Raw genomic sequence first — 27,367 nt, 5'->3', positions numbered from 1 at the left:
TAAGTTCATTCTCATTTTAGAATAGTGTTGAAGGAATAGGTTTTGTCACTAAACCTACTGTTGATCCTTGGTGTTAATTTTTTTGAAAAAAACCCCAAGGTTTAATCTATTGAAAAAATTTTTCAGGTTGTTCCAAGATCTTTGAAGACCCAAGAAAAGCAGTGTTGACTGAAAGCAAGACCAATGACTCGCAGAGAAAAAAGATGGTGGGGCCAAGGGCAATTAAAGGTAAAACAAAATCCCAGATAACCCTACTTTTCCTGGTCAAAAATTTAAAAAAGAAAAAAAGAAAAACAAATATATAAGTATTTGGTATCTTGGATATGGGATTATTTGTGTTCCAAACCTCTAAGACCTTTGGTGGGAGATGGGTTGGGGACGGGTGAAATAGGTGGTGAGGATTCAAGAGTACACTTACTGTGGCGAAAAAACAAAACCAGAAACCAAACAAAAACCAAAGGCCTTTCCTTGGACCATTTGGTATATGTTGAGGGATTGTGTTGGTTCCACTGATTATCTTCATTAAGTAAGATGCCTCGCGCCCGGCTCTGCCTGCCAGCCCCTGACACTGACATAGGGGAGTGGTGGTTATGTCACTGCTTCACAAGTTTTGACCTTATCACCCCTCTTTCTCTGCTGTCTCCTGCTCTTGTCTGCTTCTTCCAGAAGGACTGGAGGCCAAGGGCAGTGTCTACAGAGACCTATGCTTTATGATATTTACATTTTCTTGTCATATTACTAAGTTCGGTTTGCATTGTTTTATAGTTATTTCACCTGAATTTAGTAGAAGCTTCTTCTCAAAAGGCAGACACAGGGAATGTGTCTCTGCATTCATTAATTTTGCAAAAAAAAAAAAAAAAGGTGGAATATTTTAGCCTTTTATCTAAAAATATGCCCCTCAGCTGTTGGAAACTATCAGGCTTCTCTCAGAAAAACGTTTTAGGGGTTGGGCGAGGTTATGGTGGGGCCTATATCACACTCACTGAGGCCATAGAACTTAAAACAAATATCTCCTTTGCCAAAATGAAGCCAGGAATGGTTAGTAGGTGGGACAGCAATACTGGAACATTCCTTGAATAAAGTTAGTGTCTGGTAGGAAAGAGTGAAAATAAATTGGGTGTGACTCCTAAGACACACCTTTCCCCCATCCCACCCTACAAATCAGGGCCAATAATCTTTGTCAGTTGAAATACTATGCACAACCTTTCAATAAATGTGTATTAGTTTTCCAGGGTGGCTATAACAAAGTTCTGCAGACTGGGTGCTCAGATGTCACAAACAGATTCACAGTTCTGGAAGCTGGATGTCTGAGGGCAAGGTGTGGACAGAGTTGGTTCGAGGCCATGAGAGAGAGGCTGTCCCAGGCCTCTCTCCTTGAGTTGCGATGGCCATCTTCTTCCTGTGTCTTTGTGTCTTCTGTCCTCTAAGTGAGGAAGAGCTCCATTCATTGGATTAATGTCCACCCTGTGACCTTACTGTAATTCAATAACTTCTCTAAAGACCCTATGCCTTGTAAGGATGCCTTCTGAGCTACTGGGGGTTAGGACCCCCAATCCATGAAGGGTTGGGAGATCGATGCACTTCAACCCTTTGTAATAAGTATTTGTAGTTATTTGGAGAGATAAGCCATATCCTTTTGAGGAAGCTCTCTTTCATCTCTGTAGATAAATGTGAAGGTGCATTTGGTTGACTCTTCCTCTTTCAACTGATCTCTCTTGCTTACTTCTGGTATGTAGGCACCAGGGCTAGAACGAGGGTCAGCCTGAGAGAGAGTGCTTTCTTAAATCATGGGCCCTGGGTGGGTGTCTCAATTGCTTCCCCCTCCTCCCATTCCCTTTAAGGGGAAGGGTGCTCATGCTCTTGGCAGGAATTAGACCTGTTACCTTCTTATGGTAGGCTGAGGCTTTGCTGGTAGAAGGCTATTGTGCTTGGTCTATATTCACCAGGAGCAAATGTGCCTGATGACCACCAGCTCGTGTGATGAATGGATTTGTTATTGTGGGTTTACTTAGAGCCATTTTGCCTGAAATGTTTTTACTTACTAAAAACTAGTTAGCTTAAAATTAAAAATCCAGTTTTTCCAGTGTGTCAGCTGTGCACCTACCTTGGGCTTTGGTCACATTCCCATGCTGCTTGAGATATGGAAACTGGGTTCCCAGAGACGAAAGAGGAATCCTCTGGATCTCAAGACGTGGGCTCAGGACTTCCAGAACATTCCTTCTGCTGCCTTGCTGGGAGGGTACAAGCTTCAGCTCTTGGTTTGAGCAGCAGCATGTGAAGGAAGCAGGGAAGGAGGGATTGTGTGGCATGAGCTGCCCTACGGGGACACAAAAACATTTAGAAAGAACAGTCTGCTCTTAGCATGAGGTCTTATAGTGAGGATCTTGAGGATGGGCCTCTGTCAGGCTGAATGGCTGTCGGAACAGAGCATTTTCCTGGGGTGACTCCTCCTGTCCTGAAGAGATGGTCTTGGGGGAGTCAGGTTCCTGGGTCAGAGGAGCAAGGCAGCTTTGGCCAGACTCCCATTCTCTTCCAGCCTCTGTTCTCACCAGTATAACAAGACTGTGGGTCCCCTTCAATGGATGCCCAATTCAATTCCAAGGCTGTACTTTATTCCTTTTGCATCTTTAGCAACTACTATCCCAAAAAGGACTTGCCTTAGGCTTAGATAGAAACACTGGATACATTCTAAGATCGTGAAAGTTGGCTGAAGTAAAGAGTATCGCCTAAATTTCCATGTTTGTTGTCTTCTTGTCCAGCCAAGCTCCCCCAGATCTGGAGAGAAGTCCATGGAGCCCTTTTGGGAGACAGACCATAAGCGTGCAGACCTGGAGGTGGGGGCTTCCTGGGAGAAGCCCATCTGTGCTGGGAGTGGATGTGTTTGTGCCTGGAGAGGGTTGGAAAGGCAGAACACAGATGCCGTCAGGTTGCCATGACTGCTTTATTTATTCCCTGGAATAACGTGGTCAGCTGTAGACTTGAGTGCTTTCATGAGTATCATCTTAGAGGACTGTCGATTTTTATTTCACAGTTCATTCCTGCTAAGAGTTGTAGGCCAGTTTTACAAGGAAGAAAATAAAACCAAACAAAAATGGCAGTTGGGAACCAATAGTGATGGCACCTGAAAACATACATTGAAAGGCAGGTTTTCAGTGCCAGGAAGCAATGCCTGGCTAAGATGTACAGAGAACCAAAGCCTGGGCAGAAAATGATTCCTGGAGCTGGGAGCCCTGGGTGAGGGTCCCCAGGACGGGTGAGGTCCCCATAGGCCAGAAGGGTGGCCAAAAAGGGAGGGAGTGTGAAGCGGGTGGTGGAAAAGTGTGGGGAAGAAATACTTCAGCCCTTTCTCCTTCTGCACCCTGATCTGCAGATGGTGTCACACTGACTGAACGTGATGGGGGACAGAGGGCAAGGGAGCCCTGCCAAGGTAGCTCATGGGGGTCAGCTCCAGGGGTATGGGACAGGGAAGGGGGCTGTGGAGAGTGGCCCTGGGGATGAGGAGGGGCAGACAGACAGTAGCCAAAACACTGGTTTATAATCCAAGTAAAGGAATGTATTGATCCCTAGAGTATGGACACCTGGACATTAAATTTGTTTAAATTTAAAATAATTTTTAAAATGAACTAGCATGACATGCCTGGGTGGCTCGGTGGGTCGAGCGTCTGCCTTCGGCTCAGGTCATGATCCCAGGGTCCTGGATCGAGTCCCGCGTCGGGCTCCCTGCTTGTCCCTCTCTCTCACTCAGCTGCTCCACCTGCTTGTGATCTCTCTCTCTCAAAATAAATAAATAAAATCTTAAAAAAATACAATGAACTAATGTATCTTCAAAATACAGGGTGAAGGGGCGCCTGGGTGGCTCAGTGGGTTAAACTTCTGCCTTCAGCTCAGGTCATGATCTCAGGGTCCTGGGCTCTCTGCTTGGCGGGGAGCCTGCTTCCTTCTCTCTCTCTCTCTGCCGGCCTCTCTGCCTACTTGTGATCTCTATCTGTCAAATAAATAAAATCTCAAAAAAAAAAATACAGGGTGAAACCTGTTCATTACATCAACTTGAAGTGTCTTAGGAGCCTTGGAGTCAGGCCAGTCGGACCTGAATCCTGGCTCTGTTGCTTATTAACCAGGTGATCCTGAACAGACCAGCCCCCGGTCTCCATGTCCCTGGCTGGATATGGGGTGCTGACTCCCAGTGGTGGTCAGGAGTAAAGGAGGACGTGCCTGTGAGCCTTGGTCCAGGGACGGCACTTGGGCGCGTCACGAACAGCAGTGGTTTATAGTAAGAGCTCCATCGTGAAGCTTAAAACGTGTGGATGGCATGAGTTTTGGTGGGACTCCGAGCCTAGTTCTCTCAAGAACCTAGAAAAGGTCTCATTTTCAGTTTTGTTTCTTCCTTGACACAATCACTCACAGACGCTGCCCACAGGAAATGACGTGTATGAGCTGCCTGTGATGTGGGTTTGTTTGGGTTTGTCCGGCCGGTGTTTGATGGGGGCTCTAAGTAAGTGACATTCCCGACAGAAGACACAGGTCTTCTAGCAGCTTCATTTGCACGCCTGAAAGGTGCTTGTGGGCAAACACGTCGAGATCTGTGCAAAGCTGGGGTTCTTTTCCCCTTGGCATGTTGTGTGGGGTCCTCAGGGAAAACAAAACTCAGAAATGTGGTTGTTGATTGTCCCCTTTTGTCTCCCAGCTGTCTCTGGTTCTGAGCGGACGGTGACTGAGCTGATCTGCTGAAGGACATGGTTCAGACTGTCCCAGACCCAGCAGCTCATATCAAGGTAGGTCTCCCCATGGTGGGGCAGCCGCCCTAGCCTCCTGCTCATCTGCCTGCCCTCAGATCAGTGACTGCGGGGTGGGGGGGTGGCCACCCTCCGCCATGGGCTACATCTGGCCTGCCACCTTTTTTATACCCCCATAAGCTAAGGTGACTGGTTTCACAATATGGCATGGTCAAAAAAATTGGAAGAATAATATTTCATAAACGTGTAACTGGTATGAAATTTGGATTTCATTGTCCACAAAGAAAGTTGTGCTGGGACACAGCCATACTCCCTCATTTCCACACCATCTGTGGCTGCTTTCGTGTTCTGATGTGACCAACACCCTGTGGCCCACAAACCTGATGATATCTACTGTCTGGCCTGTCACTCAGGACTCCTGACCGACTCCTGACCTAACGTGCAAGCCACATTCAGGGATGTATGTGGCTTGCACGTTAAGGATTCCTCCAGGTTCTGCCTGAGTTCCACCCCCTTTGTGCTTGCTTGGGGTTACCTTGGGTTACCTGAGAAGGTGTGAGGCTGAGTACTCATGGTTTCCCCGGACATGCCTGCATCTCAGCAGCTGTCCCGCACACCCGTACCAGCTGCTTTCCCGGGGCAGCTCCTGGGACCTCTGGAGGTGTGGCAATGGGGAAGTAAGACTTGAGCCACCAAGAGTCCCCAAGAGGAGGCCGACCCGTTTGCACCCACACTATAATACCTGCGAGTATAGCCAAGGAGGGAAGTGAAATGGTACTTTCAATAACTTGACCCAGATCAAAGTTACAGGAAACATTGGGGTTTGAGCCACATTACCCAGAGAGGCTGTCTACACCACTGCTAGTTAGTTCAGCTGTCTACACGGGCCCAAAACATTCACTACTTCACCAGTTCTACACATTCCCTATATAAATTCATTTTCCCTAAGTGACCTGGTTGGTTTTACTAATCTCTATTCTTGACCTAAAACGTTTATTGAAAACAGACAATGGCTTATAATCGAAAAGCTAAATACAATTTTATAAAAATGATATGATTTTTTTGGCTAAAATGTAGAATGCCCTCCCAGATCACACACACTCACACGCATACATGCACCCACACGCATTTTAAAAGCAGTACATTGGGGAGTGTTCTGTACTATGTGGAATTCACATTCATACACAAAAATGGGTTCAGAGGTGATGAGTTCAGCGCGTTCCTTAAGCTTTGTGGGTGTTTCCAAAGTGTTAGAAAGATGGGCGACCCATAGAGTGTTGAGGGCTCTGGATTTCCTCCAGAGATGGGGAGGAGCAGTCTTGGTCAGGGACACTACAGTGGGATTCCTGTGTGATGTTTCACTGGGGTTGCGACGGTTCTGTCTACAAACTGCCGAGTGGGAAATCTCTTGAGGATGTGATAAGGTTTCTCTCCCTGGAGCATGTTTGGCAAGTGTGTCCATGCTACACAGGGGTGAGAGTGGGGAAGACTTTTTGCTGCAGAATGTAAATAACATCTCGCAGAGAAGGTGATAGAATAAGTTATCTTCTATACTTGGTGGTATGAAGATCAACAACCGAAACTCATTTTGACTGACATTTTATTCGTAGCCAACCAGGAGGAAAAGATGAAGTCAGCAAGGAATCATTACAGATCTTTAAAAGTGAATTTATCAAGGGCCAACAGTCTTCCGTAAACCTGAGAAACACGATCTCTGAGAATGTGTTCAGTGGCAATGTCCCGATTTGATCTCAGGACGGAGCTGTATTTTCAGCTCTGATGTATCTTGTTATCCTCGTGGTGGTTAAGTGTAAGTGAATGATAATGAGAAATGGTAACCCAGAAAGCTTTTTAAAAAACAAATTTCAGCTCAAATGGCTTCTGTGTGTTTGGAAGATGAACTGGCCATTTGGAGGTGTAGTTACGAACAGCGGGTGTTGGCTCCGAGGTGGAGAAGATGATATTAGAGATGTTTGTGTCCTTTGTGAATCTATCCAATCCCACCTGCTGGAATTTGAATAAATACTCTTGGACTTTTTTTTTTTTTTTTTGGATAAATGAAATTCGAGTCCTTGACAACAAAGTTAGAAAAATAGATGGCCTTCCACCTTTTCCTTAAAATACCTGATTTGGGAAATTTACACAGTAAAATTTTGTGTGTTGAGAAGATTCTGGTTCGGGGCTGAGTGCAGCTTTTCTTTCTGGGAGGGGGAGTTCTTATAAATGGCGTCTGGTTGGTTCCACTGGATGTGCTGATGGAAGTACTGGAAGATTTTGTCTTTGGCGCATTGCTACCAAACATTTTTTTTCACCTGAAAAGGACATGAATTCTTCACAGGAGTAACTTCACGTGGCAGGTGGCAGGGAGACAGATTTTTATGTGTGCTTCACACGCGTGTCCAGAGGCTGATCTGGAGGCAAGCAATGTTCCTTTGGTATTTAAGAAATTTATTCTGCGTGATTTACTGTAGTTCTCTTCTGCCAGAACAAATTGCTTTTACCCTTTTATATGTTTAAGGAGCTAGAAATAATAATAAAGGGAAAGGATGGTAAGTAACTGTGAAATATAAACCATTCTTGATTTAAATAGTGTAACTGTGGGGGCAATTCATTTGTGAAGAAAATGAGCAGGACTTTAAAAGAACTTAACTTATTCTCTATTGGTGATAATACTAAGTCACTCAGCACATTTTAATTTGGCTTTCTTGACTGGCCCTTGGCTGGTCCTTTCTTATAATAAAAATTATACTTACACGTTCCAGAAGCATGATCCTAGCATTTTAGGTGCATATGGCCATGCTTCTGTTCTGCGGAGGGAGGGAGCCCATCTTGGCCAAAGATGGACCCTTGCTATCGTCCCCAGCAGGGAAAAGGACTTGTGGATTCATTTTCTTAGGATTCAAGCTTTTGGTCATTAATTCTCATTCTGATAATGAAATTTCTAACTTCCATTATTGCAGGTCCTCTCAAGAGTTCCATCTTCTTGGTATTTTCCTTTACTAACATTTGATGAAGAGGGTTAATGTATTAGTCAAATTTATAGCTTTAAAGAGACTCCTGATCAGCACATTTTTCAGTTGTTCTTTCCGCCATTCACCAGCCATTTGCACAGAGGCTGTATGTTTGGGAACTGACTGAGCAAAGACTGGACCGAGGGCAACAGTGGGAATGTGAGTTTCACTCATGGGTTCACCGGCTGTGTAATCTGGAGATGCGGGTCACAAAAACCTTCCGGGTCATACGTCCTAGTTCATGCTGTGGATCAGAGCAAGGGCTCTGAGGTCTTGAGTCTTCATTCAAATCCTGTTTCATCATTAACTGACTTTGGGCAGGTTCCTCAATCTCTGTGCCTGGTTTTTCTCTTGTCTGAAATGCAGGCATCTACTTTGTGGGGTCAGTGCAAATATTCAGTGAGGTACTACACAGTGGGTGCTGGATTGTCCTGAGCTAGTCCTCTGGTATTCTGTAAACTGAGGGTAGCATCCACCTTAAAGATACAGTGTTGCAGTGCTGCTAATACAATGAAGCAGCCTGCGCACATCTGGCAAAATACTGAGTTGAGCAAAAAAATAAAAAATGACAACATGCACTCTTTGGCACCATGCTTTTCACGTATGTGAAAACGTGTGCACTTCCTAAACAACGTCATATAATTTTCATGCATATGCACATACTTAAAACTCAGTGACCACAGCAGCGCAGATGGTTGCATGTGTGGGACATGTGGGCTAGTTGCTTTGAGAAGGGGCTGAGGGATAAGGGAAGACATAATAATATACAGATAAAACAGGTTTCTAGCACAGAGATTTGGATGTGGCACCCAGGGCCCTCTTTTCCACTCTGGTGGGAGTGTAGATCAGTACAACCACTTTGGTATCCATGGAGTGTTACCTCGTGAAGCTAAAGATGGCCCCAGCTGTGCTCCAGCCGCCCCACCCCTGGGCACGCCCCCTGTTGCCCTTGGATCCCCGGAGATGGACCTTAGCAAAACTGAACAGTCCAGATGCCCACCAGGAGAATGGATAAATAAACAGCATTCCCGACCTATAACGGGAGTCTGCCCAGCAATGAAAATCAGCAAGTGTCCATCTCTGTCTGTGTATTAATGCGGGTGATTCTCAGGGTCAGGTGGAAAAACAAGTCACCGGAGAAGGAACACAACACATTTGTGCATATAAAGATCAAAAAGGGGCAGAACTGAAAAAACATTATGTTTTCAGAGAAACATATATGCGTTGAAAAGGAAAAAAAGCTGTATCGAGTCCATACCTGAGGAGAGGAGCTACCTTGTCGGGGAGGGGAGAGCTTCTGGAAGGGGCTTCTGAGGTCCTGGTCTTGCCTGTTGTGAGCTGAGGAGTACATAGAAAGGTTTGCAAGAGTGATACTTAAAATTAAAAAAAAAATTAGGATGTAAAGAAGGGTAAAAGGAAAGGAAAGGAAGGTGGAGCTGGGTAGCTCGAGGTGAAATCATGCTTCGGAAGATACTTTCTAATTGTAAACCACTCTGCACTCTAGCAAATCGTTTCATTGGGGATCGCTTGGTCCAGTGCTGCTCTAAGACAGAAGGCGGGAGCCTGCGCTGGTCAAGGGACATCTGGGTGGCGGGTGGTGATGAGAGCTGAGTCTGTGCTGGGGCTGAGCATGAGCTTCTCAGGGAGGCTCTGGCCGCTTCTGAGTTGAGTGAGTCCCCTTGCCTTCAGCACTGAGAGGGACTCACCCCATTTACCCAAGCCTTCCATGTGCCCCTAGCTGGGTTAGGGGTGGGTGGGGGAATAGGAGACTACAAAGATGTAACACCTGCCGTCCAGGTGCAAGTCACATGTCGCCAGACACCTGGGATACAGCACTGCACGCCGCTGAGAGGGACCCAGGGCTAGGGGCTGGGCAGGTATCTAAGGGAAACTGCCTGACCTGCTCCCCTGGCTCACCCGTCGTCCTCAGGCATCCAGCCTCGTCCCACTCACACCACCTGCGCCTGCTTGTGCTCACCTGTCCCACTGTTTCTGCCCACGGACTGCCTGGTGGCCTCGGGTCCTCCTGGGGATCACACTTTCTTGTAGAGGAAGCATGTGGGTGATTCTGAGCATGTTCCAGGGTTTGCTGGGTCACAGGGGCAGCTCTGGGGCCACGATGCCTGGAAATGTCTGGAGTCTGTCCCTCCACTGCCACACAGACCCCTGTCCTCCAGAGGATGATGGCCAGGCTCAGTTCTGTGGTCCACTTCTAGCTAGTCTAGCTGCTACCCCCCAGCCAAGGCTTTGTGTGAAGATCAGTCATGGGCAGTGGAGCGTGGACTAAACAAGGTCTCTGCCCAGGTTTCCTGTTGCTTCTGCCTGTGAAGGACTGAAAAGTTGGCGAACTTGGGGTTTGTTTCTAATTGTGTTTCTTCCCCCTTCTTTTACTTTCAGCCTTTGTAAGTTTTGCTTATTTTTAAAGTGCATTTGGGTCGGATAGTCTGGGTGGAAAACTTGGCTTTACTTATCGATTGCCTCAGTTTCCTCAGCTGTAAAGGGAGCTGAATAAAGTACCTGCCTTGTAGATTCCTGAGGATTAAATCAGTGGACGTTAGTATATTTAAACCATTCAGAGTGGTACCTGGCACTTGCTACGCACTTATTATTTCTCTTACACATTATTATTAATATATTTGATGTTATTAGTACCCCATTAGTTAAATTATTAATATTAACATGTTATATATTATAAATATATTAATGTATGTTATATGTTGTGTTTTGTTATATTTATATATTATAGTAGTTACAGAATGCTTTGCCATATTAATAAGATACTGTTACTAATATATTATTAACATTAATAGTAATATATTGATATAAGATATCAATATGTTAATATATTATTAGTATTATTAATGTAACAATATATTCTTATATTAATTATGGCAGTTGTATAACATACTGTTATAGTATTAATATATAATATTCTATATTAGCATACTATTGCATAATAGCAGTAGAAGGGAAGAAGGAAGGAGAGAGAATATTCAGGAGAGAAATGGAGAGATGTAAGGTCAGGACTTGCCAAAAAGCGAATTGTTGAACTGACTTCGTTCGCATGTGATTCTGTGGATATGACGTTAAATGCTTCTGACGGTAAAAGATGCTACACATAAGCTTTGTTTGTGTGTCATGGAAGATCTTAGAAGAGTTTTAGGAAGTAGCTAGCGTTGTGTGTGGTGGGTCACTGGGAAGCTGGAGAACCAGCATGTGAGTGGGACTCTTAAAGGAACACAGAGCAGGTGCATGAATGCCCCACACTGCCTCCCGAGTGGGGGATTGGGAGATTTCTCTGGCTGGTGGGGATGTATCCCATCCCCGGGGAGAGGCGTGGAGCTCACTACCTAACCCCCACCTGGATGTCAAAAGACCCACTGAGTCGCAAACATTTCATACCTATTTGCAAACCTGATTTATAGTAACTACTTCATAGGAGGGTAGGAAGTTTATTCTTTTGAAGGCATACTAAGCAGAGACCTTGTTCTCCCTCAGAGTCTGTTACTGTGAGGATGATGTAAGCCTTTGATACGTTGTTTTTTCTCCCTCTCAATAAATCAGCTTTGATCAGATTCCAGTGAGGTTCACACATCCCGACAAGCCTGATGACTTGGTGGCTGTTTATAGCCATACTTCTCTTTCTGTGGGATAGTGACACTTAATTAAACATACAAGGGCAGATCTGCCAAAATTTCTCTAATGCATGTGTACTATTTTGAAAGAAAATAATAATGCTTAAAGATATCCAGACATCTGATATGGCAAAAACAGTGGAGACTTCTGCCTGCAGATACCTTTTTTTTTTGCTTGCAGATTCCTTATGTGGGCTTTTCTGTCTCTTCAGTGGCTTCCTGTGCCCCTCAGGGTGGATTTCCATCACCCACTGCTGGGGGCTGTGCTCAGGAGAGTGCACTGGGGTTCAGTGGTGTGCTCCCCTGGGCATGCTGCACGGTGCCCTGGAAACTGATGTCTTGCCGTTGTGAGATTCAGAGCCAACCTTCAGGGAGGACACCAGCTTTCAGGAGGTGTAGGCAGGGTTGGAGGAGAGTCAGGTCACTTCCCGGGAGTAAGGTTAGAGGCTGTATGCAGTTGGCCTTGAGCCCCTCTGGGGCAGCTAGAGAGTACTGGGTGAGCAGGCAGGTTCTGAAGCCAGACTTGACAATCTCAGGCAGAACCTTTGCTGACTGACCTTGGGCAACCTCCTGAGCTCCTGGGAGCTGCAGGTCACTGTCAGTGAAGCAAGGACAATGGCATCACTTCCTAGGCTTGTAGCAGGACCAGGGAGGTGATTCATGGGAGGGCCTAAGGATGGTGTCTAGTAAGTAGCAATCGTTACTGTTGTCATCATTATGGAAGCATTTTTGTTAATTTCATCCTCTTCCCCTTTTTTTCACGGTGGCTGCTTCTTCCAGGGCTCCAGCCTTAAAATTTAAGGCATCTCTTTAAGTTTTCTCTTTCTTTTACTTTTCTGCTCGTGTCTACCTCATAGCCCCTGCTCTGTGTGGCATGAGGACAGGTTTGCACTGTCTCCCTCCTGTCCTGTCCTTGGAATCCCTAGCTGCCCCACACGCCGTTCTCCCCCACCGGACCTCACCAGCTTGCCCGGGCTACCCTGCTGTGTTAATCCTCCTGGAAGTGGGAGTTAAATCCCAGAAACTGTGATAAATTCAAGGGGCCCTTTGAAGGCTTTTGATACCAAGGTCCCCACCCGACTGTGCCTTCCTCTACTTCTCCAACAAGTATTTGCTCACACTGTGTTGTGATTTTTAACCTTTGCTGATTCAATGTGTGGAAAGTGGAGTTTTACAGATGTTATTTCCTTTGGAAACTTGCATAAGTGATCACCTCATATGTTTATCAGCAAGTTCTATTATCTCTTCAGTCATGTTTTTGACGGTTTCAATGAAATCATTCAACATTGCTGGGAGTAGAGCATGAACCAAACAGATAAGGTCTCTGCTTGCCTGAAGCTTACACTCAAGGAGTTGAGACAGAATATGTTTATATACATATAGCATTACAGTATTACAACTGGCATTAAAATGTGTGTGTGTGTGTGTGTGTGCGTGTGTACATATACCAGTGGTGATTGATAGTCTCCAGAACAAAATGTAAGGTGAGCAAGAAGTAATAAAGAGGGTCATGGACGAGAGGTGCCATTTTATACAGGAGGTGAGAGAAGGTCATTGAGGTCATGAGGGAGGAGCTGAAATTCAGTCAGTCCATCGAGGAAGTGAGAGCATGAGCCACACATCACATGGGGGGGGAAGAGTGTCCTGGACAGAAAGAACTATGTGTGCAAAGTCGTTAGGAAAGAACTTGCTTGGCGTGTTGAAGGAACAGCAAGGAGACTGGGGGCTGGTGTGGAGTGAGAGTGGAGCTGTTGATTGTGGGCCTGGGGAGGCTGTGGCAAAGCCATATGTGTCAGCTCTGATATGCAAAGGGAAAGACTCTTAAATGTCCTGCATTTAGGGGCTGGGGACCACTGGAGGGTTTGAAGCAAAATGGGTGATACAATCTGATTGAATCATACATTCTGAGTTAAAGAATTGCATTTAAGGTTGGGTCACTAGATGAGGTCACCCTGGGACCCAGATCCAGAAGAGCCTTAGAGATGGGCTTTGAGTCCCTCCAACATGCAGAGGTTGGGGTGAGGAGGAGGAATCTATGCAAGGCCGAGAGCCCGAGCCAGTGGGTAGAAGGTAAAGGTGAGGGTCATCAGCTTTGAGAGCTTGGGAGTTATGGGCAGCCTTGGCAACAGTGATCTGCCAGGAGGGTCCAAAAGTCCCCTCAGAGTGGGGCAAATGTAAAAGGGAAGAAACCTGCAATAGATTCTCGTGGGCTGCTCTTCTCACAGTTAGGATTGAGAAGGTATCGTACTCTTCTGACCAAATTGTGTAGATTATATTTTAGTGAGATTAACTCTGAGCTATGCTGTATTTGTCATATAGATTGTTTCTACGTTTATTCTGATTTTTGATATTTGTGATTACACCCACGAGATAAACATTTTTACTTGCTTGCACCTACTGATACTTTTCTTGACTATCTGTCCCATAGCTTTCAAATGTAGGCTTTTCTTGTTTGATTTTCTTTTCTTTCTTTCTTTTCTTGAGAGAGAAAAAGTGCAACTGGCAGATGGTAGGGAGAGAGAGAATCATAAGCGGCTCCACACTCAGTGTGATGCAGGACCCTGAGATCATGACCTGAGCCAAAATCGGGAGTTGGACACTCAACCGACTGAGCCACCCAGGTGTCCCGTGATGTTTTTCTTTTATTTACTCCTGTGTATTTCCCAGTTTTCCATATGACTCATTTAATAAGAAGAGAAGGAAATCTATTTCCTTTTAAGAGTCACCAGCAAAGGAGTTCAGTGTTCACAGAAGACACGTAGCACTGGATTTCAGCATCAAAGCCGGGTTCTTCCATCTGGAGTTCTTCATTCTGTGCAGAACGAACCCAGCATCGCTTTGCAGGAGCTTTTCCCTCCTAGTACTCCCTGAAGGGACCCTGAAGAGTAAATCATACAAATATTTGACAAGGAACATGGGCACGCCAATCAGGATGTGGCACAGACCAACCAGAAGAGGTCAAGTTTGGAAACGCCTGGCGTCTCTGTCCAAGAGCTTATAGGTGTCTGCCCAGAGCTTACTTAGCTGTGAACTGAATTGTTTGCCCTATGCTCTTCTGGCCTCTTGTTTTTGTCTTTCTACCCTCCACATCTCAACATCTGGTTCCTTGCCATTTGGGGAGAGGGGGGGATGGTTATCATATAATGATAGCTATGTGCTCTTTTTCTCTGTTTGCTGGATTATATATGACTCAAGTGATCATCTGGTCCTTGTGCTTAGTAGATACTTAGCATGTCTGTGTTGATCCGATTAAGTAGCCATGGTCCCAATGAAATGAGAATGATCCAGGGATTGTGTTCCATTCTGGGACAGAGCGCCCCCTTTGGGACTCACCTACTCTTAACACTTCTCTACCCTTTGTAGGTATGATTGTAACCACAGCACTGATGCAGCTGAGACAATGTGTTCTCAAGGGCAGTGTGTCCTAACTCTTATGTATGTATAGTTTTAGAGGAGTTTTAGGTTCCCAGGAAAACTGAGCAGAAAGTGCAGATCTCCGCTCTGCCCGCTGTCCCCCAGACCCACAGCTTCTCCATTATCAATATCTTATACCAAAGTAGTACGTTTGTTAACAGTGGATGAGCCCACATTGACACACCGTTGTCACCTGAAGTCCATAGTTTATATTAGGGTTCACTCTTTGTGTTGCATGTTCTATGGGTTTAGGTTAATGGACAATGGTAGGTATCATGTCATAAGATACTGAAGTATCATAGCGAATAGTTTCATTGTCCTAAAAATCCTCTGTACTCTGTCCGTTCATTGCCCCCTGCCACTGCCTAGCCCCACCTGAGCCCCTGGCCACCACTGATCTTTCAACTGTTCCCATAGTTCTGTAGTTTTCAGGATGTCATAAAGTTGAATTATACAGTATGTAGTGTTTTCAGATGGGCTTCTTTCACATAATAATAGACATTTAAGGTCCCTCCAGGTCTTTTTATAGCTTGATAGTTCATCTTAATTTTTTTGTGAATCATGGAACTCTAAGAATTTGTTAAATGTTATATATTTTCTCCCCAGCATAAGTGCATGTGCACATGTGTTCCTGCACACACACACTCTTCCACGCTCCCAGGCCTCCTGTGGCGGTCAGCAGCCCTGCACACCTGTCCCCAGAGTCCCAGGGATCCCAGATCAGGAATGCTGTACTAGCAATGGAAACCCCCGGAGGCAGTTCATGAAGTTGAAAATAAATCTTTATTTGCACTTATTTATTCTGCCAGAAAAGTTTGGCATCTTAAAGTCAGAGGAGTGATAGAGCTTCTTTGAACAAAAGTTGTTCTGAAACACATTCTTTGTCTAATTTCAGTTCAGATGACAGATCTTTGTTCCACAGTTTTGTGTTCTGGAGCAGGGTTTCTCAGGCTTCCCTGGGCAGACGTGTCACCTGGGGCCCCGGCTGGGCCTTGACATGAAGAGCATGAAGAGGCCCCAGGTGCTCTGGGGACTGCTGGCCTGAGGACCTACCATTTTACAGGGAAGGCTCTGAAGCCCTGGTTTTTCAGATCATAGGTCACGACCTGCTTGTGGAAGTGAGTCAAGGCCAGGATTAACAAAAGGAAATGGAATGGAATAGCATGGAAACTCTTAGTATGTGGTGCCTGCAGAAAGCAAATGTGTTATTTGAGAAAGCTTACAATCTAGTTCTACAGGTGCGTGTGTATAGAGTGGGTTGTGATCTATCATATATGATTTCTTACTCTGGATACATTTGGAAGACACCCCTCAGGGTTTCTGTGAAGTAAGAAATGAGGGGGGAAGCACCATAGTGGTTTCACCCTAAAAAATAGTGTGTTTGCATGCATAAAATTGCACATGTGTCTCCATGGATTTTTGCTGCTCTGATTCTGGTATCCAGATGTTGGGCTTTATCCCAAAGCAGGAACTGTAAATAGCAAAGAAAGTTTTTCTTTGTTATTTTGTTTTGTTTTTAATTTTAAAGATCAAATTCCAAGGTTGAATTAAAATTCTTGCTGTGTATTGCTTAATGGAGAGTACATGTTAATTCTGAGAATGTACTTTAAAAAAGTAAACAAATTTAATTGCAGTGTGGCTATTAATTTTTTACTGATTCTTTGTGGACTTTCTGGAAAGTACTGTTCATTTGCATTACGCATTCACTGCTAATATGCCACTAGTATCAATATCCAAAAATAAACAATAACACCAATTTATAAGGACCTCCAAATTAGTCTCATAAAATTTTACAGTAGTGGTAGTAGTGAGCCAACTGAACTTGAGGCTGACAAAAATATAAAACTCTAACCATGTGATTCTTATGTCCTTTGTTTTAAACCTCAAGTTTAAAATGCTTTTATGCTTAAGTTTAATCATCCCTAATCAAAAGTGTATGCCTAAAGGAACAGTCAAAAACAAGTCACATTTTTCATGACTTATGTTGTTTGAAAAAACTCCATTCAAATACTTGCTTTCTGTTATTGTTCGGGAGAAAAAAAAAAGTTTTGTAAATTTACCTTGTGCCTTGCACATTGCAAAAGGGAACTGGAGCCTTCAGGTTAGCCTACCTGGGTGGGTTTCCTATTTGGCTGTCAGGAGAAGTTGTCTCGGAAGAATTACACATAAATAGACAATATTAGCAATGAACAAAGACATCAGGAAAGAAAGCAGACCGAAAGAGAGAAGATACTTTTATCTTATGAATAATTTAAACGGTATGCTGCTGCTCGTATACTTAGTCTGTAGGAATGGAAATTTCATATATATCCAATTATCTAATAAAAATAGGACCTATTACTTGATTTCTCAGAACTGAATTTAAAAAACAACAACAACAACAAAAACCCACAAAATCAGGTGCTGTAACACAGCTGGTAGAGAAATGTGGCTGTGGATAAGGAAAAATAACAGGAGGGGTTTTTTTGGTTTTGCTTTTTATTAAGACATAATTGACATTTAATGTTGCATAAGTTTAAGGTTTGCAACATGAAAATGATTAATAGGATAGAGTTAGTTAATATGGCCCTCACCTTACATAATTTTCCTTTTTTTTTTTTTGAGAGATAGAGAGAGAGAGTTCAGGCAGAGGAAGAGAGAGAGAGAATCTTAAGCAGGCTCCATGCCCAGCATGAAGCCAGAGTGGAGCTCAATCTCAGAACCCTGAGATCATGATCTGAGCCAAAATCAAGAATCAGAAGCTTAACCGACTGAGCCACACAAGTGACCCTAATTATTTTATTTATTTTTTATGGGAAGACCTTTTACATCCTACTCACTTAGCAACTTTCAAGTATTTCAACATATTTCAAGATATAGTATTGGTGACTATAATCACTGTGCTGTGTATTATACCCCAGAATTACTCATCTTCTAACTGGAAGTTTGTACCCTTTGATCAGGATCTCCGCATTTTCCCACCCCAGCCCCTAGTGAAAGCCATGCTGCTCTCTGTCTATGAGTTTGGTTTCTTAAGATTCACTTGTGGTGAGATCACACAATATTTATCTTCCTCTGACTGATTTTTTCAATTAGCATAATGCCTTCACAGGTTTTTATTTTAAACACATTTTATAATATTAAAAAGTATATGTCTTAGAAAACCTTTTGATTGCTATTAATACATGATATCAATCAATTAAAGGATTTAAGTACCATTATTTTTGCATCAAGTAAAACTACTCAGATTTGCCTGAAAATAGAAAAGTAACATGTTATATACAACCCTAATTATTTTGTGTCATAAAGACAATAATGTTTCAACCATCAGTTCACTCAGTGAGGATTAAAATGTGTGATCCTTGCTTATGGCCTTTAAAATGGCCAAATGACATCATGGATAAAGGGAATAATAGGAAACTTTATTTTCTGGAAAGCCGATTTTTTGGGGGCATGGAAATGCACTTCCCCCAGTATCAGTTTTAGGCACCCTGTGTTAGTTGAGACAGAATCAAGAATGCAAGAAGTTTATTAGAGGGTACGGGGTGGGGGTATGCCTGTGAACAATAAAATGAGGATGGAGTAGGTTTGGACAAGGAGAACCTCAGCCCAGACACAGATTGGACAGTTTGACCAATGCCGCGGGGACCCCTGGAACAGAGGTTGCCTTTGGAGGGGTCCTGCACTGGGCAGAAATGGCCAGGCTCTCACCCCCCTACTGTGTTCAGTTATTGGCTCAGGGCTATCTGGGATGGGGCAGAGCAGGAGCTGAGGACAGCTGCAGGCTGCTCAGGTGAATACTGGGTTCTTTGTTGAGGGAAGAGCTGAGAGCATCACTCCATGACTGCTCCGGGCATCTGCAGAAGAATGGGATGTAGCTAACGCCTCTGAAAAGTCTGCACAGTTATCATTTGCTCGACATTGTTACTCCATCGTTACCATCTGCAGGATTATCTGCTGGTCAGTAATAGATGCATATTGTTCACAAGATCTATGTGATCATCCCAACACGGAACAGCCTCTTGTCCCTAGCACTTGGACTGGGGCACTTGGGTGTCACAGAGTTCCACCATTACCCAGTGCCACCATGATGGAAAGCTAGAATGCTTCAAAAAAAAAAAAAAAATCAATGATTACTTTAAAAAATACTTTTAGAGAGTACTAACTCTATTGTTTGAATGTTTCTTGGCCTTAAACCTCCAGACAAAGCATTTTTTTACTCCATTTATGATATCTTCTGCCTCTTCTGTTATTCAGGGTTGACATTAAATTTCTCTAAGGCCTTTGGTTAATTCTGTTATTGGTTATTCAGATTCTGAGTTTAAACACCCAAATCATGTTGGGCATGGCATCAACCTTGCCCCACCCCCACGCCACTAGCATCTGAGTCCAGTATTTGGGCTTTATTCTTGTCTGCTTTGGGCCTAGGTTGTGTCATTGTCTTAAGCACTTGAAGGAAAGGGGATCCAAGGGGAGGCAATCTATTTCCTACCAAGTACTGTGCTAGAAAGCAGGAAGGTCCCTGGACGTGTCACCAGAAGTCAGCTCTTCTTCCTACCATGTTCCTGCTTTAACCTCCTAGTTCTACCAGATTAGGGAATTTTTTTTGACCAGAAAAAACAACTGGGGGAGGGTGCTCACATGGGTTTTCTTGTTCGACTCGTGCTGTTTCCACACCAAGCCACCTTCCAGGCTTCCCGAATCAGCAGGGTGTGTGGCTTCGGTGCTGTGTGGAGTTTTCTGTCCCTTGGGCGCACTGACAGATGGCCTTCATACTGTAGTGTTTCTTCTATTTGCCTTGTGGACCCAAAAGAGACTGAATCTCGATCTCTCTTCTCTCTCCTGGGTCTCTGATATTTTCTTTATGTTCTGATTATACAGTCGATAACATTAACATTATTTTATGTGTTTCCCTCCATCTTGAGGAAAGACTGTACATTTCTAACTTTTTTCTGTGTTGATGATTAAACTGTTTACAAATATTGCCCTCATAACTTCCTTTCTTTTAAAGGTACCTTGAGGGGCGCCTGGGTGGCTCAGTGGGTTAAAACCTCTGCCTTTGGCTCAGGTCATGATCCCAGAGTCCTGGGATCGAGCCCCGCATCGGGGGGGGGGGGGGTCTCTACTCAGTGGGGAGCCTGCTTCCTCCTCTCTCTCTGCCTGCTTCTCTGCCTACTTGTGATCTCCATTTCTCAAATAAATAAATAAAATCTAAAAAAAAAAATAAAAGAGTACCTTGAAGCCTTTGTCTTATAGCTTTACCCCTCATCTTGCACTGTAATCTTAGTTACCTCTGTGTGTGGTAAGTGTATCTGTGAGGCTTCTCTTGTTAATGTTTGGCTCACTAAAAAGCCGCTTCCTTTACTGACATAGCATTGAAAATAAAATAATTCTTAAGAATGATTTATCCCAGACTGTAGGAATGCTGTGGTGACGTTAAACACTGTTCTATCTTGTATTTCCATGCTTTTACGGTTTACTGTTTGAGGATTTGGAGACTGGTGGAAAACTATCCCTTGTTTGAGGCACACTTACAGCAATTTTTGCCTTTGGACAAGAAGTTTTGGAATGCCTTTGGAGAAATAGAATGCCTAATAGGACCTCAGTAGAAGCGATTAAGACTTATTCCATCTTGAAGATTGAAATTTAAAAGTGTTACCAGTATGGTTTTTACAAATCATTGTGCTCATTGATTACAGTGTCAACATATACAAATGTAGCAATTTTTTTTTTTTTTTAATGAGCTGGACCAGCAAGTGCATACCTGTTTAGAGGAAATATTCCTCTTTAGAGGAAATACTCTCTCTCTCTTTATTAGAGATTTTGTTTATTTATTTGAGAGAAAGAGTGTGCACAAGCAGGCAGTGGGGCAGAAAGAGAGGGAGAAGCAGACTCCCCACTGATCAGGAAGCCTGATGTGGGACTGGAGCCCAGGACCCTGAGTTCATGCCCTGAGCCAAAGGCAGATGCTTAACCCACTGAGCCACCGAGACACCCCTCTTCCACTCTCAAATGATATCTCAGGTCATCCATAGTGTTATGTTCCTTATAATGGTTAGTTAATACACAATTTTATTTTTGGATATTGAGAAGTTCATTTAATTTTTAAACTTCAATCTTCCAGACAATTTAAGGTTTCTTGCCTCCATTGATTCTGACCTGTTTTGTCTTGAGAAACCCTGTGTGGAAGAAGGGTGTGGACTGTGCCCCCTCTCCCACCTTACTTGTCCACTCCTGCTTGACTCCTCCTGTACCCTTGAGACGCGTGGTGGCCTGAGTTCTGCAGACCAACTTGGGGACAACTCTAACCATGTTCTCCTTCAGTGGTCTGGTACCTCTCTTTAGAATGATGGTCCCTGCTGAACATCTGACACCAGAACCTTAAGTGCCACCAGGAACTTAATACCCTGCTATAATTAAAAGGGGGAAAAATCACTAAATGAAATATAAAATGCCAGTTGCCAACAGTGCATGTCAAATAAAATAGTTCCAAATCATACATAGTTTTTAGAAATGTTGTTCGCTTGCTGACACATAAGGAAAAACTTTGTATTTCTCCCCATTCTCAGTTAATTCTTTATCTTTAGGAACAAAGAAGAAAGGTTAAATATGCAGGTGGTGCTAGGGTACAGATCCTTATGGGACAAGCCCTTAAAAAGACATACCTAGAGGGGCACCTGGGAGGCTCAGTGAGTTAAAACCTCTGCTTTTGGCTCAAGTCATGATCTCAGGGTCCTGGGATCAAGCCCCTCATCGGGCTCTCTGCTCAGCAGGGAGCCTGCTTCCTCCTCTCTCTGCCTGCCTCTCTGCTTGCTTGGGATCTCTGTCTGTCAAATAAATTAAAAAAAAAAAACCTAGAATATTCTGAGAGTCTTCTGAAGAATCTAGGGGAATTGTCCACAACACATGGTCTTCCCCAGGGGGTGATCATTTACTCTCCACCTTTAAGAGCTTCACATCTAAATGATCATGGTATTGTTTTCTTTGGTTAAAGTCCCCAAACTTCTAAGTTGTTTAACATTTAACCATTTAAAAAAAATTAGCTTTTTCTCAAGCACTATATATTGGGTCATTGATCCTCACAGATCTTTAAAACCCCCAGTGAGGCCCTGTAAGTCTGGGGGATGTTCCCTAATAGTATGTGACACAGAGCCTTGGCAATCCACTGAAAATCCCACCGTGGAGCAGCACTGTCTGTGAGACCCAGCGGCGGTTATGTAACTTTACAGATCTTTATGTACTGGATTTTAGAACTTCATCCTAAAACAGCATACTGCACTATTGAAATTCAATATGGAAATATTTCTCTTGGCTTTAAATAAAGTTTGCAGCAATGCATATGTTAGCAACTAAAAATAGAGCAAGTTCCACATTTCTCATTTTTCCATAGTTATTGGGGGTGATGTCTCCCCCACTTCAGGGAATGTGCTGCATGATATCACTGGGGCCAGAACACAGAAGCATTTAGGACTTTCTCCGGATGCGAACCTGTTGTTTTAGGTAGTTGAATCCACGTGCTTTGCGTGTGTCCAAGTGAAAAGTCTCCAAAACACGGGAAGACACGGGAAGACCCGGTGCCTTTTACGTGATGATCACTCCACTAGAAGATGCCACTTTTCCACTGTGTAACTTCAGATTGCTGGGCTAGGTTTGGCCAGGGGTGCCAGGCACGAGTGAGGACCGACTCGGGGTTCATCAGGGAAGGCTAACTGGTCCCACAGACCCGGCAGTTCCTGCAGCCCAGCAAGTAACAGTGTGTTTCTCACTCTGGTCATTGCGAGGGTTCCTGGTGTGGGGGGGAGCTCTCTTTCTTGTAAGGAGTGGTTCAGGAACACAGCCGCCTTCCCTCTCAGCCTCTTTTCTTCTCTGTGATCCCTGGAAGACTTTCCATTCAACCACTTGGTGGGAAAGAGAATGGGGGATTCCTCCAGGCTGGTGTTTCACAGGCCAGGTTTCCTCTCATGTCCCATTGGTCAGAATTCAATCACATGATCACATCTGGCTGTAGAGGAGGCTGGGAAATGTAGTTTATCTGGGCACCTGGGATGAAGGGGACTTTGGCAGATGTTTAGCCAGTGTCTGTGGAACCCACAAAGTGTTGTGGAAGTGTGGTTGGATCATAGCAGAGCTGTAGGTCCATCATTTCACATTCTTTTTTTTTTTTCCTATGTTGAATATATATATATATATATATATATATATATATATATATAGTTGCTCAGTTAGCCACTATACAGTACATCATTAGTTTTTAATGTGGTGTTCAATGATCCATTAGTTGCATAGAACATCCACTGCTCATCACAACACGTGCCTTCCTTAATACCCATCATTTCACATTCTTGCCTCCTTATGTGACTCTCTTTTCTTTTCTTCTTCTCTTTCTCTTTCTCCAACTGCAAAATAATATATATATTTTTTCATTTTCTCTCATGTAAGGATGCTATATGTTGTATTCCGTTGTGGGGTTTATAAATATGGTATACAGTCCACTACATATTGTCAGCCATAAGACCTTGCTGTGCAATGAGGAACACACCCTGTTTCATCACTAACCCAATTCCAAATATCTTGGCAAGAACAAACCCATAACCACATACATGGGAAGCTGGATGCCAGATCAGAATTTCTGAGGTCAAGAAGATCGCAGAAAATCCATGTCTCTTCATTTAACCCTGTGAACTGACTCTGAAGTGATTCGGGACAGACTAAGCCAGTGGAGATGGGAAATTCCCTGTGAGTCATCCCTTACACTCTTCCTTCTTCCAACACCCAAGCTCATACTCTGGCTCAAAGAAATTGCAGGAAGAAATTCTACAAATAGGCACACTGCCCACAGACAAGCGCAGTCACCTCCGAGGAATATTGTTCCTGGTGGTTGTCAGCTGAGTTGAAACAAGATATAAGTCATCATTGATTCATTTCCTGGGCACTAGAAATAATTGGATTAATTGACATCATTCTTACACTCAAGAAATGTCCGGGAAAGGAGGGAACTCCATAGGAGATGGACAGCCAGATGCCGTGGGAAGCTCTGCCTGGGTATTCCGTTCCCCAGATATGCACTTGTTTCTGGGAGGCTGAGCCCAGGAGCAGGTGCTTCTCATAAGACTTGCCCAAGAACTCTCTGTGGGGGCTGAGGGCTGGAGACTAGACCAGGTTGTTCCTTAGAGCCACTTCTGGCTCTTTTACTGTATTTCTTTGGATGGAGACACAGTGAGTTGGAGGAAAAATACCTTGGGCCAAAGGAGAGCCATTAAACACTATATATGAAAAATTTAAAAAAATTTTAAAAATAAGATTAAATAAAAGAGGGAGACAAACCATAGAGGCTCTTAATCATAGGAAACAAACAGGGTTGCTGGAGGGGAGGTGTGGGGGGATGGGATAACTAGGGGATGGGCATTAAGGAGGGCATGTGATATAATGAGCACTGGGTGTTGTAAGCCACTGATGAATCACTGACCTCTACCTCTGAAACTAATAATATGTTATATGTTAATTAATTGAATTTAAATTAAAAAAGGAGAAATGCATTCTCTTAGGGATGTGGTCACTGAAAAATGAGTTCAGGTCACAATATTGGGATTGTGGCAATTGTATATTTTGTAGTAAGCAATGCCTGATATCGTGTTACAGGAGCATACACCTGTGCCAGGAAAGCTATACTAAGGCAAGACAAAAGGAAGCATGGGTCAGCCATAGTTGCACAGTGTATGGCTCTGTGGTGGACAGAAAAATAAATAGAACATGATTCCTGTCATTGGAGCACTTCTGTGTGAGTAGGGAAGGTCAGGCAGAGCATAAAAAGTTCTAATATAAAAGATACGGTAACAAAAAATAATCACAAATTTTATGGGATTTTAAGGGAGGTTGCCACTCATCTTGGGTAAAAGAAAGGCTTTAAGACAAAGGGACAGGCTGTGGGACACGGAAGATGGAGGAGGGCAATGGCACTAAGGCACTACATGCAGGAGAGAGCCACCTTGGAAACCCACTGGGTTCAAGGCACGAGAATAAGGGAGTTAAAGATTACTGAAGGCTGGGCCTAGAGGCTTGGAGGTGGGGGTGTCCTTTCTCTGGGTAAGAAGTTTTCTGAGGAAGTGGTGGAGTTGGAGAGAAGGCAGAAGGCTGGAGAAGTTTGGAGAACTTGGTTTCTGACCTGTGGCTTGAGAGGTGAGTAATGATGTCCAGCAAGGGGGGTAGGAACTGGAGCCTGGGAGACACTGAGAAGTTGGAGTGTTTTGAAGACCGTGGAGCAAGGGGAGGGTCTCACTCTTGGCAGTGAATGTGGTTTCCATTATGCCACACCTTTCTGTAGCATTCTCTAGAAGCCATCTTGCAAGTCATTAAAGAAAACACAGGCAAAATGGCTGAGTGTTGAGTGATCTTTTGAGAAATATGGTGGCAAAGGCTGGGACTGTATTATGCTTGCCTTGGTGTCTGAAGATTGTAGCACACGAGTGGCTCAACTAGCTTTTGTTGAAACAAGGGAAAGTGAGATATTGAATGTTCACCAAATGTGGCATCAAGAGATGGTTTAGATTATGTGTTTTAGGATAGAAGAAAGTTCTCTTGCACCTAGAACATATCCGTTGCAGAAAGAAAGATGGACAGATGGACAGAAAGAAAGATGCAGAAAGGACAAGACAGTGGATGGAAAAACATGCTAGAAAAATGTAGTGTCTGCATCCAGGGCACCGACAGAGGGTTACATTTGGAAACGTGCAAGCAAGCTGTTTCTGTCAAGAGAAAGGGGGAAGACTATGGGTGAATCTACAGAGAAACCTCAAAAGTGAGAAGCTCACTGTGAAAGAATGTACATTTTGTGGTTTCAGTCTTCTTGATGTGATAGAGAACAAGGTCATTCTCTGTGAGTAAGGTCGGAGAATTTGGGGCGAGAAGCAAGAAAATACCAGGTCTTTAACAGGTGTTCTGGGTATTACATAGAAAGTGAATTAGAAATGAATACAAAAAAAAAAAAAAAAGTTCAGGAGTAGAAGCAGATTCCAAAGGAGCTTAAAGAATTCCAGGTTTGTGGCAGACCCAACCAGTACCATTGCATGGCATGATTTCCCCAGCAATGTTTCCTCTTGGGGTTGGGTGGGTGGAGAAAGGGGAATTGAGGGGTGGCCAGGTTTCAGGTCGGTAAGGAGATGAGAGATTTCAGGGTACCAGGAGGAGGATAACAAGCCGCCTATTTGGAGATCAGTGAGGATGATTTGATGAAGGATCTGGAAAAACAGAGACTAGTCCAGGAAGAGGAGCCTTCACGGGGATGCAGGGAGTTTCAGATGGAGGAGATGGGAAGATGGAGGGAAGCTGTGGTTACTGGGAGTAGTTGCCCTTAGAGAGCTTTTTACCCTCTGTAGGTCCAATCCCACATGGACTGTGTACCTTACTTAATCATTCTCAGCATGTTGGCTGGCTCATCATGAGTGTTTCTGTGTTTTCTGGAAAAAGATACTCTGAGAAAGGAAATGTAAAACCCTGTCTCTTCTGCCTTGTAAGACCACATCAGGAGCGTCACGTTCTGTTCCAGACATTTCTTTTAACTGTTTTCTCCTGGTGGCTACATCCTGGGGATCCAAAATGTGGGCACTTCTCTGCCATTGGCTTTCTGGTCCAGACCCCCATTATCCCATGCACGGATCCTGACTCTGTTTCCCTTAGCACCCTCCCTTCTTCTGCTCTGACCTTTCTAGGGTCTGCTTTCTGCAGGCCATCAGAGTGAACTGTTAAAGCGGTAAGTGAGAGCACGCCACTCCACTGTTGCTAGTGCTTTCTGCCTCACTGACAGTGTAGACTTGGGTCTTCCCAGTGGCTCATGAGGCCCTACAAAGTCTGACCCCATTACTTCTTCAATCTCATCTCCTACTGCCTAATACTTTCTTTCCTTTACTTCACCCACGTAGGCTTTCTTGGTGTTTCTCAAGCATTTCAGGCATGTTGCTACCCCAGGGCCTTTGCAGTTGTTGTTTTGTATCTGGAATGTTCTGTCCAATATTTCTGTGGCTTATTCCTTCACTTCCTTCAGGTCTTCATCGCCTTTCTAGTAAGGCCTTCCATGACCACCCTATCTAGCAAAGCCCCCTCTAACTTCACTCTTGCTTGCCTTCACAATTTTATGTCACCTTCTCACATCCTATTCATGTTACTACTACTGCTACTGCTGTTACTACTTCTCTTCCTCCTCCTCCTCTTCCTCCTCCTCCTTCACAGTGCGTCTCCTCCAATGGCAAGGCGGGTTCTCAAGGACAGAACTTCTCATTTGTTGTTTGTAGCTGCCTGCTCACTTCACACGACAGTTCCTGGCACACAGTGCGTGCTCGATGATGGTGGCAAAGGCCTGTTGAATGGCCTGACCATCAAAGTCACATAGGCTCACTGTAGAATTTTAAGAAAACCCAGAAGAGCAGAAGAAAATAGACGTAGTCCATAATTTTATCGATAAATACTTTCCACTAATATTTTCTTATAGAATCTTTTTTTTTTTTTCAACATACACATTCAGATCTGATGCGTCCATATGGATTTCAGTAATTAGAATGGGGTTACAGGAGTGTGACCAGGAGGATAAAGATCTGAGATCACA

The 27,367-nt window shown here is 44.0% G+C and overlaps 1 protein-coding gene across 5 annotated transcripts in view; it reads left to right on the top strand.

Annotated features, from left to right (window-relative positions):
- The window catches only part of ERG (ETS transcription factor ERG), a 240,559-nt gene that overhangs the window by 68,358 nt on the left and 144,834 nt on the right, over positions 1-27,367 (top strand). For 4 of the 5 annotated variants that reach the window (XM_032355008.1, XM_032355047.1, XM_032355001.1 and 1 more), the window contains exons 2-3: positions 127-228; positions 4,685-4,772. In XM_032355008.1, the coding sequence (XP_032210899.1) occupies positions 4,734-4,772 (39 nt within the window). In that variant the 5' untranslated portion in view covers positions 127-228; positions 4,685-4,733. Of the gene's footprint in view, positions 1-126; positions 229-4,143; positions 4,271-4,684; positions 4,773-27,367 lie in introns of those variants that run through there. The other variant, XM_032355027.1, reaches the window with a different exon arrangement.

This window comes from Mustela erminea, chromosome 1 (assembly GCF_009829155.1).
Source record: "Mustela erminea isolate mMusErm1 chromosome 1, mMusErm1.Pri, whole genome shotgun sequence".
Classification (NCBI taxonomy): Eukaryota; Metazoa; Chordata; class Mammalia; order Carnivora; family Mustelidae; genus Mustela; species Mustela erminea.
This window is presented reverse-complemented; position numbering and strand designations above follow the sequence as displayed.